The sequence below is a fragment of the Cetorhinus maximus genome, chromosome 18, assembly GCF_964194155.1.
Source record: "Cetorhinus maximus chromosome 18, sCetMax3.hap1.1, whole genome shotgun sequence".
In the NCBI taxonomy this organism is placed as follows: Eukaryota; Metazoa; Chordata; class Chondrichthyes; order Lamniformes; family Cetorhinidae; genus Cetorhinus; species Cetorhinus maximus.
Genome location: NC_135896.1, coordinates 2,796,785 through 2,816,803, shown reverse-complemented (window position 1 = coordinate 2,816,803; position 20,019 = coordinate 2,796,785). Strand labels below are relative to the sequence as shown.

The following is a 20,019-nucleotide window of genomic DNA, read 5'->3' as shown; positions in this document are numbered from 1 at the left end:
AAGGAAGAGAGTGAGGTAGAGAGGGGCAGAGGTTTAGGGAGGGAATTCCAGAGCCTGGGGCCCAGGCAGCTGAAGGCACGGCCGCCAACTATGGAGCGATTAAAATGGGGGATGTTCAAGAGATCAGAATGAGAGGAGTGCAGGGATCTCAGAGTGCTGTGGGGCTGGGGGTGATTGCAGAGATAGGGAGTGGGAGGGACAAGGCCACAGAGGGATTTGTAAACAAGGATGAGAATTTTAATATCAAGACATTGCTTTACCAAGAGCCAATTTAGGTCAGTGAGCACAGGGGTGTTGGGGAACGGGACTTGGTGTGAGTTAAGACACAGGCAGCAGAGTTTTGGATGACCTCAAGTTTATGGAGAGTAGAATGTGGGAGAGCAGCCAGGAGAGCGTTGGCAGGGTTGAGCCTGGAGGTAACAAGGCGTGAATGAGGGCTTCAGCAGCAGATGAGCTGAGACAGGATTAAAGTCGGGCAGTGTTACAGAGGTGGAAATAGTGAGCATGCGAATATGACGTTAGAAGCTCACTTTGGGGTTGTGTGTGACACCAGGGCTGCAAACAGACTGACTTAATCTCAGACTGTTGCCAGGGAGAAGGATGGAGTTGGCATCTAGGGAACGGAGTTTGGAGCAGGGACCGAAAACAATGGGCAGAATTTTACGAGTGTAAAATGACGCCTGGTGTCATTGGGCGGAACCCCCGACGTCATCCTGCCCCATTTAAATCTTCAGGAAGGCGAGGGTGCAGCAAAATCAGCTGTGGGCCCACCGACCTGTCACTGGCCAATTGAGGCCATTGACAGGATCATTGAAACAATTAAAGGACCTGCCCGTCCAACCTTAAGGTCAGCGGGTCGGCCAGGAGCCCCGGCGGCAACTAGAGAAAATATGAAACCTCATCCAGCGGCGGGATGAGGCTTCATGTAAGGATTTAAAAAATTTTAATAAAGATTTTGTAAAAATTATGGACATGTCCCAACTCATGTGAGGGGACACGTAAGGGAAATTTTTTTTTCTATTTTTAATATTTTTGAAAGTAAAGGCCATCTCCCTTAGCCTCAGGGAGATGAATGCACTCTTTCGTACGCATACGTGAAAGAGCGCACTCTCGATTTTAGGAATCCCCCCATCCCACCCGCACAGGGAGCGCATAGCACTTCTGTGCGGACGTCACGCTGGGCAGGCCTTAATTGGCCCGCCCATGTAAAATGGCGCCGCGCCTCCGATCGGGAGCGCGCCCGCCCATCAACTTCCCCCCCAACGGGGGGGAAATTCAGCCCAATGGCTTCAATCTTCCCAATACTTAACTGGAGGAGACTTCTGCTCATCCAGTACTAGATGCTGGAAAGGCTGTCTGGCAATTCAGCGAGAGTGGGAGTTGAGGGAGGTGGTGGAGAGGTAGCGCTGGGTGTCGTCGGAGTACATGTGAAAATGAAAGCTGTGCTTTTGGGCGATGTCACAGAGGGGCAGCTGCAGACAGGAAATAGGAGGATTCGTTGATAGATCCTTGGCGATACCAGAAATAATGGAGCAGGAAGAGAAGCCATTGCACTTTCTGAGTCGCTGCCTTTCAGATGAGACGTTAACCCATTTTCGTGGAATTAAAACTCTGCAGCACTATTTGAAAAAGAGCAGGAGGCTTCACCCTAGTGTCAGGACCTCATCCCTCAACCAACAGCACTTAAAAAAAAAACTGGCCATTATCTCACGGCTGTCTATGGGAGCTTTCTGTGTGCAAATTGGTTGCCACATTTCCTACATTACAATGCGGACTACAGAGTGACCAATTTGATTGACTAAATCACCTCAGAACTTTCTGAGGTTGTAAAAGGTGCTACAGAAATGCAAGTTTGTTTTTTTTATACAAAAATGCAGAGCATCGCAAACAATGTTCCCTCTATTTTGTTTTGGAGCGTGCTGACCATTTATTTCAGTGAACGGCCCTGTTCCATGTTTTTTGTTGCACTGCACATGTGGGTGAAGAGGCCGGCTTGTACATTGTTTGTGTGGGGGCTTCCGGGCTGCTGCACAGCCACACAGCTTAGAGGGAATATTGATCACGAGGCTATTTGGGAACCTCAACTGCACAGCTTTAGACGGAGTGGCTACAACAGCATGTGGTCAAGTATTGGATTTTATCTACGATGTGCAGTGAGGGAATCAAGGGTTATGGGGAAAAGGCAGGAAAGTGGAGTTGAGGATTATCAGATCAGCCATGATCTCATTGAATGGCAGAGCAGACTCGATGGGCCGAATGGCCTACTTCTGCTCCTAGATCTATGGCTTTATGGTTATGGTAACATCCAGCTGTATAACAGGAGGGGCAGTAGCTGTGGGGAAGGGGAGGTAGTTGCGGGGAAGGGGAGGTAGTTGCGGGGAAGGGGAGGTAGCTGTGGAGAAGGGGAGGTAGTTGCGGGGAAGGGGAGGTAGTTGCGGGGAAGGGGAGGTAGGTGCGGGGAAGGCGAGGTAGTTGCGGGGAAGGGGAGGTAGTTGCGGGGAAGAGGAGGTAGCTGTGGGGAAGGGGAGGTAGCTGCGGGGAAGGGGAGGTAGCTGCGGGGAAGGGGAGGTAGTTGTGGGGAAGGGGAGGTAGTTGCGGGGAAGGGGAGGTAGTTGCGGGGAAGGGGAGGTAGTTGCGGGGAAGGGGAGGTCTTTTTTGAATGTTTGTAAACAGCCTCAATCTGGGCACAGCTCTTTGCCAGAAGACACTCTGGCGAGGATCTGGATAAAGCAGACAATGGTGAGGGCTACGTAGCATTGGACCTTTCAATATCTATGACACGAAGATCCTGGAATGTCACAGACTGTTATTCCCCATATCTTTCCATTGTGTTGAAGACCACCATGAGGACTGTGGCAGCTAGAGTACACATTTAAGGATAAAGAGTGCGAAGGTTCTGAATGGTGGGATAGCTTTTGTTGAACTCTGGGATTGATTAGACAGATTAGTGATCTCTTCCAGCCTTGTACGATCCTGCATCCTGTTGTCATGGGCTCCTTTTGCACCTGTGTTAACCTGTGCTAGCAATTAGAGATGGGTAATAAATACTGGCCATGCCAGCAACACTCACTTCCTACGAACAAATATAAAAACAATTCTATACTTCTTCATTATCTACTCCCTTCATTCTCTTCACACCCAAAACGAGTGTTTCCTCAATGGGTGGGTTCAGCCCACTGAACAGAACCCACCCACCGGGAGGCAGGGAGGGATCGTTAGATAGGCCACAGTTGCTGGGAAGGGTCTAAGAGATACAAATTGCTATGGGAACACAGGAAAAGGAGGAGGCCATTCAGCCCTCAAGCCTATTCCTCCATAACTAGATCATGACTGATCTATATCTTAACTCCATCTACCCACCTTGATTCTGTTAGCCTTAATACCCTTGGCTAACAAAATCTATCAATCTCAGTTTTGAAATCCTCAATTAATCCCCGACCTCAACAGGATTTCTAGGGGAGAGTGTTCTGGATTTCCACTCCCCTTTGTGCTTCCTGACATCACCCCTGAACGGCCTGGCTCGAATTTTAAGACACTCCCCCCACCCAGTCTTGGATTCCTCCACCAGAGGAAAATAGTTTGTGTCGATTCCTCAAACCATCTTAAACACCTCATTTAAATCTAAAGTTGAGGGAATCCAGGCTCAGTCTACACAAACCGTTGTCATAATTCAACCCTTTTAGCCCCGGTTTCATTCTCGTGAATCTGCACTGCACCCTCTCCGTGACCTCTCTGTACTTCCTGAGATGCGGGGATCAGAATCGAACATATTTACTCTACACCACGATTGCCCAATCCTTTTGCTGGGGGGGTGGGAGGTGCACATTTCCATTAATTTCTCAACATAAGCAGATTTCACAAAGATAGATGGATTTCAAAAAAAGGTTGAGTATGAAGGAAAGAAACCCAATGTCAAAGCAACAGATAAAAATAGACTAATTAATAAAAATGACCATTAGAATGGAAGAAGGTGAGTGTGTGTGTGTCCGGTTCACTCCCAGTCACAGGGAGGTTACTCACTAATCCACAGGGACTGGGTGAGAGTGTGTATTGGTGTGTGGGTGAGAGTGTGTATTGGTGTGTGGGTGAGGGTGTGTATTGGTGTGTGGGTGAGGGTGTGTATTGGTGTGTGGGGGAGAGTGTGTATTGGTGTGTGGGGGAGAGTGTGTATTGGTGTGTGGGTGAGAGTGTGTATTGGTGTGTGGGGGAGAGTGTGTATTGGTGTGTGGGTGAGGGTGTGTATTGGTGTGTGGGTGAGGGTGTGTATTGGTGTGTGGGTGAGGGTGTGTATTGGTGTGTGGGTGAGAGTGTGTATTGGTGTGTGGGTGAGGGTGTGTATTGGTGTGTGGGTGAGAGTGTGTATTGGTGTGTGGGTGAGGGTGTGTATTGGTGTGTGGGTGAGGGTGTGTATTGGTGTGTGGGTGAGGGTGTGTATTGGTGTGTGGGTGAGCGTGTGTATTGGTGTGTGGGTGAGGGTGTGTATTGGTGTGTGGGTGAGTGTGTGTATTGGTGTGTGGGTGAGAGTGTGTATTGGTGTGTGGGTGAGGGTGTGTATTGGTGTGTGCGTGAGGGTGTGTATTGGTGTGTGGGTGAGGGTGTGTATTGGTGTGTGGGTGAGAGTGTGTATTGGTGTGTGGGTGAGGGTGTGTATTGGTGTGTGGGTGAGGGTGTGTATTGGTGTGTGGGTGAGAGTGTGTATTGGTGTGTGGGTGAGGGTGTGTATTGGTGTGTGGGTGAGGGTGTGTATTGGTGTGTGGGTGAGGGTGTGTATTGGTGTGTGGGTGAGGGTGTGTATTGGTGTGTGGGTGAGGGTGTGTATTGGTGTGTGGGTGAGAGTGTGTATTGGTGTGTGGGTGAGGGTGTGTATTGGTGTGTGGGTGAGAGTGTGTATTGGTGTGTGGGTGAGGGTGTGTATTGGTGTGTGGGTGAGAGTGTGTATTGGTGTGTGGGTGAGGGTGTGTATTGGTGTGTGGGTGAGAGTGTGTATTGGTGTGTGGGTGAGGGTGTGTATTGGTGTGTGGGTGAGGGTGTGTATTGGTGTGTGGGTGAGAGTGTGTATTGGTGTGTGGGTGAGGGTGTGTATTGGTGTGTGGGGGAGGGTGTGTATTGGTGTGTGGGGAGTGTGTGTATTGGTGTGTGGGTGAGGGTGTGTATTGGTGTGTGGGTGAGGGTGTGTATTGGTGTGTGGGTGAGGGTGTGTATTGGTGTGTGGGTGAGGGTGTGTATTGGTGTGTGGGTGAGAGTGTGTATTGGTGTGTGGGTGAGAGTGTGTATTGGTGTGTGGGTGAGGGTGTGTATTGGTGTGTGGGTGAGAGTGTGTATTGGTGTATGGGTGAGGGTGTGTATTGGTGTGTGGGTGAGGGTGTGTATTGGTGTGTGGGTGAGGGTGTGTATTGGTGTGTGGGTGAGGGTGTGTATTGGTGTGTGGGTGAGGGTGTGTATTGGTGTGTGGGTGAGGGTGTGTATTGGTGTGTGGGGGAGAGTGTGTATTGGTGTGTGGGGGAGAGTGTGTATTGGTGTGTGGGGGAGGGTGTGTATTGGTGTGTGGGGGAGAGTGTGTATTGGTGTGTGGGGGAGAGTGATTGAGAATCCCGAGACGGGGTGAACCAGAGACACACGACCCCGGTAGAGCTTTGCCTCCCATCGCCTGGGCCCCGCAGTGTCTCTCTCCTCGGTCCCCACAGCCTCTCTCTGCCCAAGTGACCCCCCCCACACAGCCCAAGTGCCCCCCCCGCAGCCCCTCTCTGCCCCAGTGACCCCCCCGCAGCCCCTCTCTGCCCCAATGCACCCCCCACCCCCTCTTTGCCCCAGTCCCCACAGCCTCTCTCTGCCCAAGTGACCCCCCCCCCACACAGCCCCAGTGCCCCCCCCGCAGCCTCTCTCTGTCCCAGTGCCCCCCCCCCCCCGCAGCCTCTCTCTGTCCCAGTGCCCCCCCCGCAGCCTCTCTCTGTCCCAGTGCCCCCCCCGCAGTCTCTCTCTGTCCCAGTGCCCCCCCCGCAGTCTCTCTCTGTCCCAGTGCCCCCCCCGCAGTCTCTCTCTGTCCCAGTGCCCCCCCCGCAGCCTCTCTCTGTCCCAGTGCCCCCCCCGCAGCCTCTCTCTGTCCCAGTGCCCCCCCCCGCAGTCTCTCTCTGTCCCAGTGCCCCCCCCGCAGCCTCTCTCTGTCCCAGTGCCCCCCCGCAGCCTCTCTGTCCCAGTGCCCCCCCCCTCCCCCGCAGTCTCTCTCTGTCCCAGTGCCCCCCCCACCACAGCCTCTCTCTGTCCCAGTGCCCCCCCCCGCAGCCTCTCTCTGTCCCAGTCCCCGCAGCCTCTCTGTCCCAGTGCCCCCCCCCGCAGCCTCTCTATGTCCCAGTGGCCCCCCCGCAGTCTCTCTCTGTCCCAGTGCGCCCCCCGCAGCCTCTCTCTGTCCCAGTGCCCCCCCCACCACAGCCTCTCTCTGTCCCAGTGCCCCCCCCTGCAGCCTCTCTCTGTCCCAGTGCCCCCCCCGCAGCCTCTCTATGTCCCAGTGCCCCCCCCGCAGCCCATCTCTCTGTCCCAGTCCCTGCAGCCTCTCTCTGTCCCAGTGCCCCCCCCGCAGCCCCTCTCTCTGTCCCAGTCCCTGCAGCCTCTCTCTGTCCCAGTGCCCCCCCCGCAGCCCCTCTCTCTGTCCCAGTCCCTGCAGCCTCTCTCTGTCCCAGTGCCCCCCCCGCAGCCTCTCTCTGTCCCAGTGCCCCCCCCGCAGCCTCTCTCTGTCCCAGTCCCTGCAGCCTCTCTCTGTCCCAGTGCCCCCCCCGCAGCCCCTCTCTCTGTCCCAGTCCCTGCAGCCTCTCTCTGTCCCAGTGCCCCCCCCGCAGCCTCTCTCTGTCCCAGTGCCCCCCCCGCGCAGCCTCTCTCTGTCCCAGTGCCCCCCCCCGCAGCCTCTCTCTGTCCCAGTGCCCCCCCACCGCAGCCTCTCTCTGTCCCAGTGCCCCCCCTGCAGCCCCCCTCTCTGTCCCAGTCCCCGCAGCACCTTCTCTCTCTCCTTTCCCCTCCGCCCCAGCCAACACCGAAACGCGTCCTCTCCCCCCCCCGAGCACACTTGTCGCCGTTGGTATTCGCTGCTTCAACTTCACTTACCAGTCTTACCGGCATTTTGGATAATTGCCCCAGGAGCCGCGGGTTGGATAAGCCTGCTCTAAACACTATCAGCTTTGAAACAAAAAACAAAACGCAATTATGGGTGGGGGGGTGGAGGCAATGAAACCAATTATTTATTTTGAGTTAGAAAAATTAGAACAGTAACATGAATTTTACTCGCAACATATTGATTGTCAATGTGAGATTTAAAATTTCTGTTCCTGACTCTGTGTAAGATCAGTCAGAAGCAACATGGTAAGGCAGAGAGTCAGGTACCATACGTCTTGTGCTGCAAATATGATCTCAATGCAGATATCTGTCAAAAAAATCACCTGCCCTCTGGTCTTGCTGCAGCCCTTCTCACCACTGGAGGATTATAAACCTTCTGGACACTGTGAGGTAGAGAAAGAGCATGAAAATTACTAGCTACAGCAACAGCTGGCCTATTGAGAGCTTCAGAGTTTCGCTATTTGATTTCTCTTTCATATTATGGAAGGGCCGACACTTAAAATAAAACAGTAGATTAACAAATTGCATTTGTACTCGGTCTCCTTAATATGAAGAAAGTTAAGAGGAGTCTGGATAAAAGGTGTTCAGAATCACAAAGGCCTTTTGTAACAGTAAATAAGGAGAAACTGTTTGCAGGAGCAGAAGGGTCAGTAGCCAGAGGACACAGGCTTAATGTATAAACAAAAGAGCCAGAGGCAGACAGAAGGGAGAGGCTTTTTCTCAAATATCAATTGGAGTTGTCATCTGGAAGTTGATTCAATCGTAACTTTTAAAAAGAATTGCATAAATCTTGAAAAGGTAAAAACTCAAGGGGGCTATGGGGAAAGAGCAGGGGAGTTGGATTAATGAGCTGTCTCTCCCAACAATCCTGTACAGGTACAATGGGCCTCTTTCTGTGCTGTATCATTCCATAAATCCCGGAGTCCCAGGACACTTCATAAACCAATGACTTATTTTTTGAAATGTGGCCTCAAGGTTTCTAGTGATGTTGGTTCAGGAATGAATGGTCGGATAGTGACATGGAATATTAGACATGCACTCCAATTACTGGACAGACAAGATGGGGCCTGAGCTAACGTATCATCTGAAAGACAGTGCCTCTGTCAGTGCAGTGCTCCCTTACCACTCTTCTGAAGTGTTCGCCCAGATGGCAAGTGCATGTCCTTGAGTGGGGCCTGAACCCACAACATTTCAACTGAGGCAAGCTGACCCTTATTGCAACATTCGATACTTAACCCAAAGGATTGGCTTGGTGGCAAAAGGCCCCTGATCAAAGGGCCAGCTGAGGGCATGATGGTCCAACAACTCCCTCCTGCACTGGACCATTCCATCACATGGCCCCAGGATTTCAATTCTCCCAGTCTCCCCATTCCGGCATCTCATTACTCCTCCAGTGAGCTCAGTTTACCAGACAACCGGTCTATAGCCTTCACAATACTTGAATCTGTGCCTTTGTGTTTAGTAGCCTTGTTGAACCTGAAACTATTGCCTTGCTTTCTCTACTATAGATTCCTTTTCAAAGGACAGTGGGGGCCCTGCTTTGGTTGGACTGATGTACGGTATTAGGGTAGGGTAGAGAAGGGGGATGTCTACAGGTTTAATTCCCCTCTCAACTGCACTGTTCCAATGAGGACCCCAGACAGAGGGAAAGAAAAAGTCAGTCAGTCATAATTGGGCATCATCTACAGGCTAACCTGGAAACAGCCTGTGCTATTGGCTGAGGAAGCTGCATATATTGGGGCAAGCAGAGAAGAATGCCAAGTATGGGGAAGGCAGCTCAGTGTGGTTATTAACACATTGCAGGGCACAATTAAGTTTGGTGGAGCCAGTGGCATTGTGGTAACGTCACTGGACTAGTAATCCAGAGGCCCAGGCTAATGCTCTAGGGACATTGGTTCAAATCCCACCATGTTGGAATTAAATTAAATTAATAAATCTGGAATATAAAGCTAGTCTCAGTTATGGTAACCATGTAACTATCATCAACTTGTTGTAAAAACTCATCTGGTTCACTAATGTCCTTTAGGGAAGGAAATCTGCCGTCCTTACCCGGTCAGGCCTACACTTGACTCCAGACCCACAGCTTCTTAACTGCCCTCTGAAACTGCCCAGCAATTAGGGATGGGCAACAAATGCTGGCCTTGCCAGCAACACCCATATCTAAAGAAAGAAGAAAAAGAAATGTTCCTGCTCTTAGTTGGGGAGGAACAGAAAGCAGTGGGTCTGTTGATTTCCCATTGACCTCATGAACTATTACCCTAGAGAGCACAAGACCATATCCCACAGTGACAGAGAGAATCAGAATTCCATTTTGATAAATCTGGAAATGATAAGCTGTTGTGTTGTTGTTAAAAAACCCAACTGGGTCACTACTGCACATCAGGGGAGGAAACTCACTGTCCTTAACCCCATCTGGTTCTCCAGACCCAACATCTGGTTCTCCAGGCCCAACACCATTCTCTACTAGCATTCCTAACCATCCTCAGAGGTGTCCCAGCAAACCACTCCATTTGCATCAAACCTGCTGCCAGTGGTTCAAGCAGGTGACTCACCACCACCTTCTTAATGGCAAGTAGGGATGGGCCAACCCTGACCAGTGACACCCACTTCCCAAAAAGAAAAACTAAAAATACAGGTTTGACAAGAAAGCCAGGAAGTCAAAGGTGGCAACTAAAATGATCTGATCTTAAACCAACCCACTATCACCCTTTTCCAGGTTAGCAGGGTCATTTCAAACTTCAGATAGGGTGGTCATCCCTGTCCACCTGTGAGTCACCCTCGGCCCAGGTAAGGGTCACCCTCGGCCCAGGTTAAGGGTCACCCTCGGCCCAGGTTAAGGGTCACCCTCGGCCCAGGTTAAGGGTCACCCTCGGCCCAGGTTAAGGGTCACCCTCGGCCCAGGTTAAGGGTCACACTCGGCCCAGGTTAAGGGTCACACTCGGCCCAGGTTAAGGGTCACACTCGGCCCAGGTTAAGGGTCACACTCGGCCCAGGTTAAGGGTCACACTCGGCCCAGGTTAAGGGTCACACTCGGCCCAGGTTAAGGGTCACACTCGGCCCAGGTTAAGGGTCACACTCGGTCCAGGTTAAGGGTCACACTCGGCCCAGGTTAAGGGTCACACTCGGCCCAGGTTAAGGGTCACACTCGGCCCAGGTTAAGGGTCACACTCGGCCCAGGTTAAGGGTCACACTCGGCCCAGGTTAAGGGTCACACTCGGCCCAGGTTAAGGGTCACACTCGGCCCAGGTTAAGGGTCACACTTGGCCCAGGTTAAGGGTCACACTCGGCCCAGGTTAAGGGTCACATTCGGCCCAGGTTAAGGGTCACGAGCTACGGCCAACAACAGAACCAGAGAATTTTTGAAGAGCGAGAATTTTGAGAGACAACAAATGTTTCCAGGTGGAGGATTTGTCAGGAAGGAGGCATAGAGACATATGATGTGTCTCCTTTAAGCATAGATAAGGAAACCACCTCGTATTCTTTCTGAGTCATGTCGCTCATTGAAGCTGGAAATGGAAGTTTCGTGTGAGGAACTGAAGAGGAAAAAGCAACGAGTGGAGGACTTGTGCTTGGGCAGATAAAATACCACAACTACCCCTTACACCCACTGGCCTCAATGCTCTCCACAGCATTGCTTCAATCAGATATCTGGATGGTTATCTCTGATATTCTCTGTGGTCACAGTGAAGAATTGCTGAGGAGGCCCCTACAACAGGACAAGTAGAGATTCTTTTGGATCAGGAGAGGTGAATGCAACCTTTATGTTGCCTGCTTGGTTTGGACTTTTGCTTCTGAAGTTTCATGATGTGCCTTTCAAGACCCATTTCAGGGCTTAAGTGAATACTCTTGACCCATGTTTCAGTGTGATTCTCAGGGAGTGCAACATTGTCAAAGGTGCCATCAGGAGCAGGGAGTGGGAGCGGGAGCGGGGGTGGGTTTCAAGGAGTTAACACTTACCTGTCATCGTGGTTTCAGTGGTTAGAAGAGTCCATTCACTTCTTCTGTTTCTGGGTCCAAATCAATGTCATAAAAGCAGGGTCTGGTTGGCAATCCTGGCATGGTGCTCATCTGCATCACACACACACACACTGACTTACTAAATAATTGGGTACAGACATAAAAAACTCAGTGGTTTATCAAAGGGAGGCGGAGGTGTAGTGGTGATGTCACTGGATGAGTAATCCAGAGACCCAGGCTAACGCCCTGGGGACATGGGTTCAAATCCCACTGCAGCTGGTGGAATTTAAAATCTGCTGAGCATGAAATGATCACCATTTGTTGCAAAAACCATCTGGTTCAGCTGCCATGTGACTCTAGATCCACAGCAATGTGGTTGATTTTTAACTGCCCTCTAAGAGTCTGGCAATGGCCTTGTTTAAAGGAGGTAGTTCACCATCGCCTTCTCAAGGGCAATTAGGGGTGGGCAACATGTGGGTGACACCCAAATCTCATGAAAGAATAAAAAACAAAACCCTGCACATACCATAATGGCTGGAGCATCATCACTAGATACTTCTTTACATGTGCTCCTCAACCAATAAGAGGTAACAAAACCAAACATTTTATATCGTCCTGCTTCTCTCCCCTCGTTCCCCTGCTTCTCTCCCCTTGTCCCCCCGCTCCTCTCCCCTCGTCCCCCCGCTCCTCTCCCCTCGTCCCCCCCAACTCCTCTCCCCTCGTCCCCCCCACTCCTCTCCCCTCGTCCCCCCCACTCCTCTCCCCTCGTCCCCCCCAATCCTCTCCCCTCGTCCCCCCCACTCCTCTCCCCTCGTCCCCCCGCTTCATTCCCCTCGTTCACCCCACTCCTCTCCCCTCGTCCCCCCGCTTCACTCCCCTCGTCCCCCCCACTCCTCTCCCCTTGTTCCCCCCACTCCCCCCTGCTTCGCTCCCCTCATGTCCCCCTGCTCCTCTCCCCTCGTTCCCCCCTGCTTCACTCCCCTCATCCCGCTCTGCTTCTCTCCCCTCGTTGCCCCGTTTCTCTCCCCTCGTTCCCCCCCGCTTCTCTCCCCTCGTTCCCCCGCTACTCTCCCCTCGTTCCCCCGTTTCTCTCCCCTTGTTCCCCTGCCTTCATGTATTTTTCTTGATGGAGGCAGAGGTGCTGATTTGACCCCATGTCGAAGTTGGGAGGCCAGAGGCACAGACCAAGGTAAAGGCAGGTAATCCGCCCAGTCAGTCAATACCAGCAGCCAGCAAATGGTGTTCATGTTCAACATTGTCTTGGGGTGATTCTCCCTCCCTTCTTACTGTGGGATTGAGGGGGAGGTACAGGTATAACTCTAGTCTCAATGTAACAAAGGCAGCAGTAAATAGGGAATCAAAAATCCAACGTACACCCCGCATCTTGTAATCTCCGCCTCACCTGTCAAATCATCACTTCAAGTGTTCCACACCTTTGGTTGCGTTGGTATGGGTTAGACACAGGAACAGAACTGGACATTGAAAAGCACTATGCTATGTAATAGAGACACAGCGAGGAGTCCATTATACAATTAGTTCTGCCCATGACTGATGAAAAATTAAAAGGTACAAAGACAGTTCTGAACAGTGGGTCCGGTTTCCCTGGGCTGAGCCTGGGATGAATAGGGAATCTCGTGTGGAATAAGTGGCATCAAGTTTAAGTTACACCTCCACTCTTAAACAGAGAGCATGACATTCCTGATCAAATTGTACGTAAGAGGACACCCAGACTCTAAATGATTTGTGTGGAAGACGTCACTGTCCAGGCAGCTGGCTCGCTCGCGACTCAACAATAGCCATCAATCGCTCGAGCAATGGAATCAGCAAAGTCTTTCAGCATCTCTGCTCGAGCCACTACCTGTCTGTCACTGTGAAACAGGAGCCTCAATTCAGATCTATTTGTGTGGCGACATTTATACTGCAACTTAACCCCATGTTTTGTGTCATTTAATTTGCAGCTCTCTCTCCACCACCTCCCACCCGCCCTGGGGGGTCAGCACTGTGCTAGCCCAATTAACAAGTTTCTGTTCTGTTTTGTGTTCATTATAAAAGTGATAGCCGTGCACAACTCAGCTCCCAAACCGCCCACTCCGATCAGGCTCCATTGAGTCAGCTCATCCCTCACAGTCACTGCTTTCAATAAAAACTCAGTACAACAACCTGCATTTATATAGCATTTTTAAAGGTGTTTCACAGGAGTGTAATTAGGAAATTACACTGAATAACGTAAAGAGATATTAGGACAGATTACCAAAAGATAATTTAAAGTTTTAAGGAGTGTCTTAAAGGAGGAAAGAAGTTTAAGGAAGGACACTAAACAGCTGAAGACATGGCCTCCGATGGGGAGGAGGTTACAAAGGTAGGGAGCAGTGCAGACTTGAAGGGATTCAAAAACAAGGATAAAAATTTTAAACAAAAACAAGAATAGCTGGAAAAACTCAGCAGGTCTGACAGTATCTGTGTAGAGGAAGACAGAGTTAACGTTTCGAGTCTGTATGACTCTTTATCAGAGTTCTGAGTTTTTCCAGCAATTTTTGTTTTTGTTTCAGATTTTCAGCATCCACAGTATTTTGCTTTTATCTAAGAATTTTAAAATTGAGGCATTGCTGGATCAGCAGCCAGTGTACACCAGCGAGCACAGAGGCGGTGGGTGAACAGGACTTGGTGCGAGTTAGAGCACAGACAGCAGAGTTTTGAATAAGCTGAAGTTTACGGAGAGTGGAAAATGGGAGACCATCCAGGAGAGCACTGGAATAGTCCAGTCTGGAGGTTACAAAGTTACGAAGAAGGGTTTGAACAGCAGATGAGTTGAAGCAGGGTTGGAGACAAATGGTATTGGGGATCTTGTAACATGGGTTTTGAAGCCTTAAAAGCAAGGAGAGTCCCACCTATGGTCTCTTGGATTGTACACAGTTTGGAGTAGTGTGGATAAGGAAGGAGAGGTGCAATATTTACAGGTTCTGGCCACCATCCTAACAGGACAGGTTGAGTTACTCTGCCTCCATCATCTATGGATCGAACAGCCAATTGAGCTTCATACCTGAAGCATAAGCCACTGACTTTAGGAGGATAGACAAAGGGGACAGGGCCGTGGGTGAGGGAAACAACCGGGAGAAATGAATAGAAGACAAATCAACTTAATCTGTCTTTCTGGGATCCACCAACAGCAGAGCAGGTGTACCACTCCCCAAGTACAGAGAAGAAAATACAGTTCCCAAGCTACAAGAGAAATGCTTATAAATTAGACTTGTGTGTCATGTACTCCACCAACCCAACAAACCCCACCCCAACCTTCCGGGTTTGGGGAGCTATGCACCAGCCCAAGTTTGCAACCACCCATCCAAATGCACAGAGCCATTGCGAGATCCCAGTGAGCCCCCTTCACAGTCAGGGAAACCCAATGGAACCACGTGTAGAAGGACAGAAACCTCGAAAAGCAAACGGACAAGGTACTCAGAGCGTGGTTCTTCCTAAAAGTTGTCATTATGGCCTCTGATATGCCACAAAAAGCCAAGATTCCATGAAATGGCAGCTCGCTGTTAAACGTAGGGAATCGGAGAACAATGAAACTTAAACAGGCTTCACATTAAAAAAAGACTCTGGGCAAACAATCTAAAAAATGCCCTCAAATAATAATTTCAAATATGAATCAAATTCAATTTAAAAAATGTGGCTCTGTGCACCCCCCTCGCTCAGCTAAACGGAGTTAGAATTTCTCCAGCCATCCTTCACTAATTCACACAAACAACTTTCGTTTTGAATTGGTTGTGGATGTCACTGGCAATGATTGCCCATCCCTTATTGGCATCCTCAGCCACTGCAGAGGGCAGCTAAGAGTCAACCGTGTTGCGGGGACTGGAGTCACATCTAGGCCCAGACTGGGTAGGGACAGCAGTTTCCTTACCAAAAGCACATTAACAAACCAGTTGGGGTTTTGTGATAATCCAGCAGCTTCATGGTCACTTTTACCGACAGCAGATTTCACCTCCAGATCTTCTTTCAAGGCAAATTCAAATTCTCAAATTTCCCACTGGGATTTGAGCTCACATTTTGGGGGATTATTAGTCTAGGAACGGAAACAGTGCACAACCGTATCCTTCACAGGCTATTCCCATGTGAACTGAGACAGCGATGATCAGCAGCATATTCCAACTGTGGGAGATAACATGACCACCAACCCAGAGTTCAGAGCGTTCAGGATCAGGGACTCTGCTCGATTCCCTCCCCACCGGGACAAAGGATTATTCCAACCTTTCCCCAGTACAGACGAGCTGAGATCCCAGTGGGGACCACCGCTCAAGTCTGAGGCCTTCCTGGTGTGCATGCGTCGATGTGTAATGCACATAACCGAGCCATCACGACATTAATTGGTCCCAGTTACTGTCAGTCGCAACTCACAGGAGTCTGTGCCTTCAAGGGGAGAGGGAAGGAATCACAGAACTGTTACAGTGCAGAAAGAGGCCATTCAGCCCATCATGCCTGCACCAGCTCTTCGAATGAATAATTCACCTATTGCCATTTCCCATCTTCTCCTGCACATTTTTCCTTTTCAGGTAACAGTCTAATTCTCTTTTGAATGCTTTGATTGAACTTGCCTCCACTACACTTCAGGCAGTGCATTCCAGGCTTTAACCACTCGCTGTGTGAATAAATTTCTCTTCAAATCACTTTTGCCAATTAATGTAAATCTGTCCCCTCTTGTTCTCGATCCTTTCACCAGTGGGAACAGCTTCTCCCTATCTACTCTGTCCAGACCCCTAATGATTTTGAATACTGTTATCAAATCTCCTCTCAGGGATAAGAAAATAAGTTTTTGGTTGTAGATACAGGGAGAATACCACAGGCTTCTATGTGTATTTGCATAAATCCTACTCATGGACATGCAAAACCTCTACAAAGGACAGTCCTCAGACATACCCATGCATTAAGCCGCAAAACTGCCAGGGACACATTAGAATTAAGAGGGCACTTGTTTGATCAGGTTTTTGTTTAACTCGTTCATGGGATGTGAACTTTGGTGGCAAGGCCAGCACTTGTTGCCTATCCTTAATTGCCCTTGAGAAGGTGGTGGCGAGCTGTGTGACTGCTTCCTCTGCACGCCCATCAGCTGCTATTTCTGACCTTGTGCCACCACATCCATTTTATACATAATTAACAGGAACACATAACAGGCTGCTTGTGTCTCCTTTTTACTCAGCTATCTAGATGTCGAGGACCGTGTTATCAATCAACACCATCAGTTGTCAGGTATTCTGTCTGAGTTGCATGTTTCTCTGCATCGAAAGATGACACAAAAACAAAAGGCCTACCCAGTATAACAACAGCATCTGCAATTCAGCAGCTACTTTTCTTAGACTGCACAGAGTTCAATGGGGTGGGCAGGAGGAGGGTTGTGGTGTGATGAAGAACAATGAGGTGTGTCATGACTGGGATGGGAGGAGTGCACCGTCTGTCTCTAGGTTCACTACTCCATGAATCACAACATATATTTAAGTTATTTTCCAGTTATACGGCCAAATATGTGCCTTACCTATTAATCTCAGAATGACCACTTAATGCCCAGGTTTCATCAATGAACAACTGTCAAGAAGATATAATAATGTGTTGGAAATTATTTTAAACTAGGGTTCTAGTGGGTCTGTGTGTGTGTCTTAACTGGATTAAAACCAGCTAGTCTGGGTGCTTTGATATAAAGTAGTTTTGAGATGTTAATTAGATAAATGTAAGGAGGGTAGAAGGTAAAGTGTAAATTTGCACTTGTTGAAACAAACCATTCAAGACTGCGGGTGAAATCTTACACCTAGCTAGAAGACACAAAGCAATGTGTTTATTTTTTTTCAGCTTACTAATAAATTGGTGGAATGAAAGGATGTTATTGTTAGAAGGGGTAAAGTTAAAAGCCGAGTGATACTATGGAAAATTTACCTTCAAAGAGAGAGGAATGTATAACGGAGAAAGGAGATTGGGTGTAAGGTGGAGGCATTTTAAGATCTAACAAGTGTGAGAAGCCTCCAGCCTGTTAAGCTTCAAGTCTGTCTGCAAGGGCCCAGAGCTGAAAGAAACTCATTTTGAATGTGACTGTCCAGGGTGTGCTTTGCCAGGTGTCTGTTTAAATCTATGGGTTTTACTGTTGCCTTAATGGGGGTAAGTGAAAGTCAGGTTAATTAGGGGATTTTTGTCGTTATTATAGTAGTAAATTTGTAGATGTATGTACGTGTTTACAATCTAGCTTGTATTAATACATGTTTAATTTAGTTTTATAAAAAGCCTCTCGGTGGTTACTACTGAATTCAAAACCCGCATCTCGAAACATTCAAATTTTAAAAATGGGTTATGACAGTTGTTTCAAGTTTCCTCTGGGATTTGAACAGCTCAGCCTTTACCATCAGCTGTGTCATAACACAACATTATTAGCTTATTATAAAGACAGACTTTGTCAAGTAGAAAGGCGAAGGCACCCACACACCCACCCACCCACACACATACCCTCCCACCCTCCACCCCCCCCCACACACACACACACACACCACCCCCACACCCACCCACCCCACACACACACCCACCCACCACCCCCACCCCCCCACACACACACCCCCACCACCCACCCACCCCCCCCCCCCTCCCCAAACACACACACACACACCCCCACCACCCCCACACACCCACCCACCACTCCCACCCACCCACCACCCCCACACACACACCCACCCACCCTACACCAGGGACAAGAGGTTTCCAGTTTCTTTAAAACCGCTTAATTACCTTTGTTTGTAAAATGCTGTCGTTTCCAGGAACAGCAGCAACCAGAGTCCTTGCATTAACCCTTTCAGGGACAGTGTCTCTTAATAAACAAATTCTTCCAGAATGTTCTTAGTCTTTGAAGATGAACCATTTTCCATGATTTAAACATTTATGACAGGTGGTAGAACAAACAAGAGCAGACTGAAGAGAGATGATGCGCTGCTGGTACTATACTCTGTTTCCTGGTACAGTGCATACATAAAGGAGTGAGAATCAGGAGCAGCAGTAGGCCACTCAGCCCCTCGAGGCCGCTTTGCCATTCAACGAGATCATGGCTGATCTTCTCCCTCTACTCCACCCATCTTCACATTCCCGTTTCCCTTAAAATCCCAAAATCTATCGATGCCAGTCTGGAATATTTTCGATGATCGAGCATCCACAGTTCTCTGGGGTGGAGAACTCTGAAGATTCTCACCCCTCTAGTGAAGAAATTTTTCCTCATCTCAGCCTAAATGGTCAACCCCTCATTTTATGACGATGACCACAGTCCAACACTCTCCAACTAGGGGCAACAGGGTAGATGTTAAGAATTTTATATGTTTTGATGAGATCACCTCATTCTTCAAAACTCCAGGAGAATATAGGTCCATTTCTATTCAATCTCTCCTCATAGCACAGCCCTCTCATCCCAAGAATCAATCTAGTGAACCTTTATTGTACCATTTCCAATCTTTCCTTGGGTCAGGAGACCAAAAGCTGTACACAGCATTCATAAGACATAGGAGCAGAAATTAGGCCAATCGGCCCATCAAGTCTGCTCCGCCATTCAATCATGGCTGATAAGTTTCTCAACCCCATTCTCCCGCCTTCTCCCCGTAACCTTTGATCCCCTTACCAATCAAAAACCTATCTATCTCCGTCTTAAATACACTCAATGACCTGGCCTCCACAGCCTTCTGTGGCAATGAATTCCATAGATTCACCACTCTCTGGCTAAAGAAGTTTCTCCTCATCTCTGTTCTAAAAGGTCTTCCCTTTACTCTGAGGCTGTGCCCTCGGGTCCTAGTCTCTCCTACTAATGGAAACATCTTCCCCACGTCCACTCTATCCAGGCCTTTCAGTATTCTGTAAGTTTCAATCAGATCCCCCCTCATCCTTCTAAACTCCATCGAGCAGAGACCCAGAGTCTTCAAACGTTCCTCATATGTTAAGCCTTTCATTCCTGGGATCGTTCTCGTGAACCTCCTCTGGACCCTCTCCAGGGCCAGCACATCCTTCCTAAGATACGGGGCCCAAAATTGCTCACAATATTCTAAATGTGGTCTGACCAGAGCCCTATAAAGCCTCAGCAGCACATCCCTGCTTTTATATTCTAGTCCTCTCGAAGTAAATGCCAACATTGCATTTGGCTTCCTAACTACCGACTCAACCTGCAAGTTAACCTTAAGAGAATCCTGGACTAGGACTCCTAAGTCCCTTTGCACTCCAGATTTCTGAATTCTCTCCCCATTTAGATAATAGTCCATGCCTCTATTCTTCCTACCAAAGTGCATGACCTCACACTTCCCCACATTGTATTCCATCTGCCACTTCTTTGCCCATTCTCCTAACCTGTCCAAATCCTTCTGCAGCCTCCCCGCCTCCTCAATACTACCTGTCCCTCCACCTATCTTTGTATCATCTGCAAACTTAGCCAGGATGCCCTCAGTTCCTTCATCTAGATCATTAATGTATAAAATGAAAAGTTGTGGTCCCAACACTGACCCCTGCATAACTCCACTAGTTACCGGCCGCCATCCCGAGAAGGACCCCCTTATCCCCACTCTCTGCCTCCTGCCAGACAGCCAATCTTCTATCCATGTTAGTACCTTGCCTCTAACACCATGGGCTCTTATCTTACTGAGCAGCCTCCTGTGCGGCACTTTGTCAAAGGCCTTCTGGAAGTCCAAGTAGATAACATCCATTGGCTCTCCTTTGTCTAACCTACTCGTTACCTCTTCAAAGAATTCTAACAGATTTGTCAGGCATGACCTCCCCTTGATGAAACCATGCTGACTTTGCCCGATTTTACCATGCACTTCCAAGTATTCTGAAATCTCATCCTTAATAATGGACTCTAAAATCTTACCAACGACCGAGGTCAGGCTAATCGGCCTGTAATTTCCTGTCTTTTGCCTCACTCCCTTCTTAAACAGGGGGGGTTACACTAGCGATTTTCCA

At 49.2% G+C, this 20,019-nt stretch overlaps 1 protein-coding gene across 2 annotated transcripts in view; it reads right to left on the bottom strand.

The window, feature by feature from the left end:
- Positions 1 to 7,197: 7,197 nt before the first annotated feature.
- mthfd1b (methylenetetrahydrofolate dehydrogenase (NADP+ dependent) 1b) overlaps positions 7,198 to 20,019 on the bottom strand; it is an 80,627-nt gene continuing 67,805 nt past the window's right edge. For both annotated transcript variants that reach the window (XM_078561946.1, XM_078561945.1), the window contains exons 27-28: positions 11,059 to 11,169; positions 7,198 to 7,484 (exon numbers count right to left, since the gene is read on the bottom strand). In XM_078561946.1, the coding sequence (XP_078418072.1) occupies positions 11,080 to 11,169 (90 nt within the window). In that variant the 3' untranslated portion in view covers positions 7,198 to 7,484; positions 11,059 to 11,079. The remainder of the gene's footprint in view (positions 7,485 to 11,058; positions 11,170 to 20,019) is intronic.